At 47.5% G+C, this 2,650-nt stretch overlaps 1 protein-coding gene across 1 annotated transcript; it reads right to left on the bottom strand.

Moving 5' to 3' along the window:
- Positions 1 to 1,475: 1,475 nt before the first annotated feature.
- Positions 1,476 to 2,429, bottom strand: LOC114680740 (olfactory receptor 1361-like). Its single transcript, XM_028853854.1, has one exon. It carries the CDS (start codon positions 2,427 to 2,429, stop codon positions 1,476 to 1,478), a length of 954 nt encoding a protein of 317 aa, XP_028709687.1.
- Between the last annotated feature and the right edge of the window lie 221 nt (positions 2,430 to 2,650).

Here is a 2,650-nt window from a genome sequence, read left to right on the forward strand (position 1 = left end):
GATTTTCCTCTTAGGCATCTAGCATCCTTTTCTGATCTGACTTCTACATCATCACCCTCTGAAGATGACTCTGCAGAATCGGAAGACGACTCTGCCGAATCAGAAACATCAGAAGTTTGAAGGGTTCTGAGAGCCTCCTCTATCTGAGACTCCTCCAACACAGCTTTAGCTTCATTTAAGTGTTCTTGGACTTCAATATCATCACTAAGCAATGCATCCTTAACCAAGCGCCACAAAGAAAAAGTAGCTAAGGATACGGAATCAGGTCCTTCTTTATGCAAATATTTCTGTAAGTCAACCTGTTCCCAATCTGGTATATTAAATCCTCCGGAGACCAGAAACCAAGGACTAGTGTTGCTGGAGGGCTTCTCTCCAGGTTCCCCAAGCCCCGCAGTCCCACAATCCACTTATAAAATAATCACTCAGACGCTTATATCACTTATAAACTGTATGGCCGTGGCAGGCTTCTTGCTAACTGTTCTTTTATCTTAAATTAACCCATTTTTATAAATCTATAGCTTGCCACGTGGCTGGTGGCTTACCGGCGTCTCTACATGCTCTTCTCCTGGCGGTGGCTGCAGTGTCTCCCTTCCTTCTTCCTGTTTCCCCAATTCTCCTCTCTCTTTGTCCCGCCTATACTTCCTGCCTGGTCACTGGCCATCAGTGTTTATTTATATAGAGTGATATCCACAGCAGACTAGCATTCTGGAGGATTTGAACAAAATCTTTAGCCGTCTTGCTCTTAATGATAGTGCCTTGCCGCCTCAACAGTCCAATTAATTGTTCCTCGAGGAGTGACTGTGAGCTAGCTGCACCCATTTCAATCCACTCTCACCTGTAAAATGCCGGCCAGCCTTCCAAGAGTGTCTGTCAGCTGGTCCTTCTTTCTCAGACCTCGGTAGGAACCTCCATCTGTAGCGGTAATGCCCGCATTACGATACCGGTTCACCATGTCCGAGCGAAGGGCTGCGGATTAAAAAAATAGAGACAAGAGACAGCGGGTCATCCGTACGATTGGATGTCGAATGCCGTTTATTGAAAGAGGGAAGAAACCTTAAATACAGGCTTACAACACAAATGGAGGATCCCCTGAGGGCAGAAGTTTGCTACCAATGGTCTACATTCCAGACCCAATGTTCTGCATTCTTGCATCTAAGTTGTTTACACCAAATACAGGATGCACCTAAGTTGTTTACACCACAAGCAGGATGTAAGAACAAAGAACCTCCGGTAAGCTCTCCGATGATCCTAAGGTGAGAAGGACACGGCAGGGAATCTGAATAGAGAGGACACCTGGAAAAGGTCAGCAAGCAAGGCTGCAGCCACTCACAGTTGGGGGCCAGGGCCCATGTCGCCCACAGTATCCAGGATGGATACTACATACTTTTCTTACAAAAGACAAGTGCTGTTTCAGATAATTGATAAAAACACAAAGGATTTATGGACATTAGTTCCCTCTGTGATATTCACAGCCTTTAACATTTCTGAATAGATAAATATTTCATGGTAATCACTTTCCTTAAAGCTCCTTTCATGTCCTTGTTCCTCAGGCTGTAGATGAAAGGGTTCAGCATGGGGGTCACCACTGTGTACATCATGGCAGCTGCCATGTCACTCCCAGCTGAGTGAGAGGAGGAGGGGTTGAAATACAGGGATATGATGGTGCCATAGAAGAGGCCGACCACAGCCAGGTGGGAGCTGCAGGTGGAGAAGGCTTTCCATCTTCCCCTTGTGGATGAGACTCTCAGGATAGCACAAGCAATAAGGACATAAGACACAAGGATGCAAACAAACGGAGCTATCATTATCAAGCCTGCAACATAGAGAATCATCAGCTCATTGAGGTGTGTGTCTGAGCAGGAGAGTTTCAGGAGGGGGGTCACTTCACAGAAGAAGTGGGGGATGATGTTGTCTGCACAGAAGGAGAGTCTAGCCACGAGCAGGGTATGCAACAGAGCATTCATGCTGGCTACCACCCATGACCCGACCACAAGGAGGGCACAGAGCTGATGGGTCATCTTTGTTGTGTAGTGTAAGGGGTGGCATATGGCCACATACCGGTCATAGGCCATCACAGCCAGCAGGAAATTGTCCATGTCAGCAAACACACAAAGAAAATACAGCTGTGTGAGACACCCAGAGAAGGAAATGGCCTGGTTCCTGAGTATGTGAATGGCCAGCACCTTGGGGACAGTGGTGGAGGAGAAGCAGACATCCACAAAGGACAGGTTGCTGAGGAAGAAGTACATGGGGGTGTGCAGGCGGGAGTCTGTGCCGATGGCCAGGATGATGAGCAGGTTTCCCAGGAAAGTAGCCAGGTACATGATGAGGAAGAGCAGGAAGAGGAGCTGCTGCTGCTGCTGGGGCTGCCTGGAGAGTCCCAGGAGGAGGAACTCGGAGACGCTGGACTGGTTGATGCCTCTCATCATCTGAGCCCAGCTATAGAGAAGAGAGGCAGAAATGTTGGAACCTAAGGGTTTGAGTGCAAGAAATCATACTACAGACACTGTCATGTATAAAACAAAGCAAAACAAAAACATAAGCAAACAAAAATCTTGCATTAGAGCTAGAGAGATGTTTTAACTATTATAATGCCTGGCTGGTCTTCCAGAGGACCCAGATTCCCAGCACCCACAGGGTGGCCAGCAAT

The sequence above is a fragment of the Peromyscus leucopus genome, chromosome 8b (assembly GCF_004664715.2).
Source record: "Peromyscus leucopus breed LL Stock chromosome 8b, UCI_PerLeu_2.1, whole genome shotgun sequence".
NCBI lineage: Eukaryota > Metazoa > Chordata > Mammalia > Rodentia > Cricetidae > Peromyscus > Peromyscus leucopus.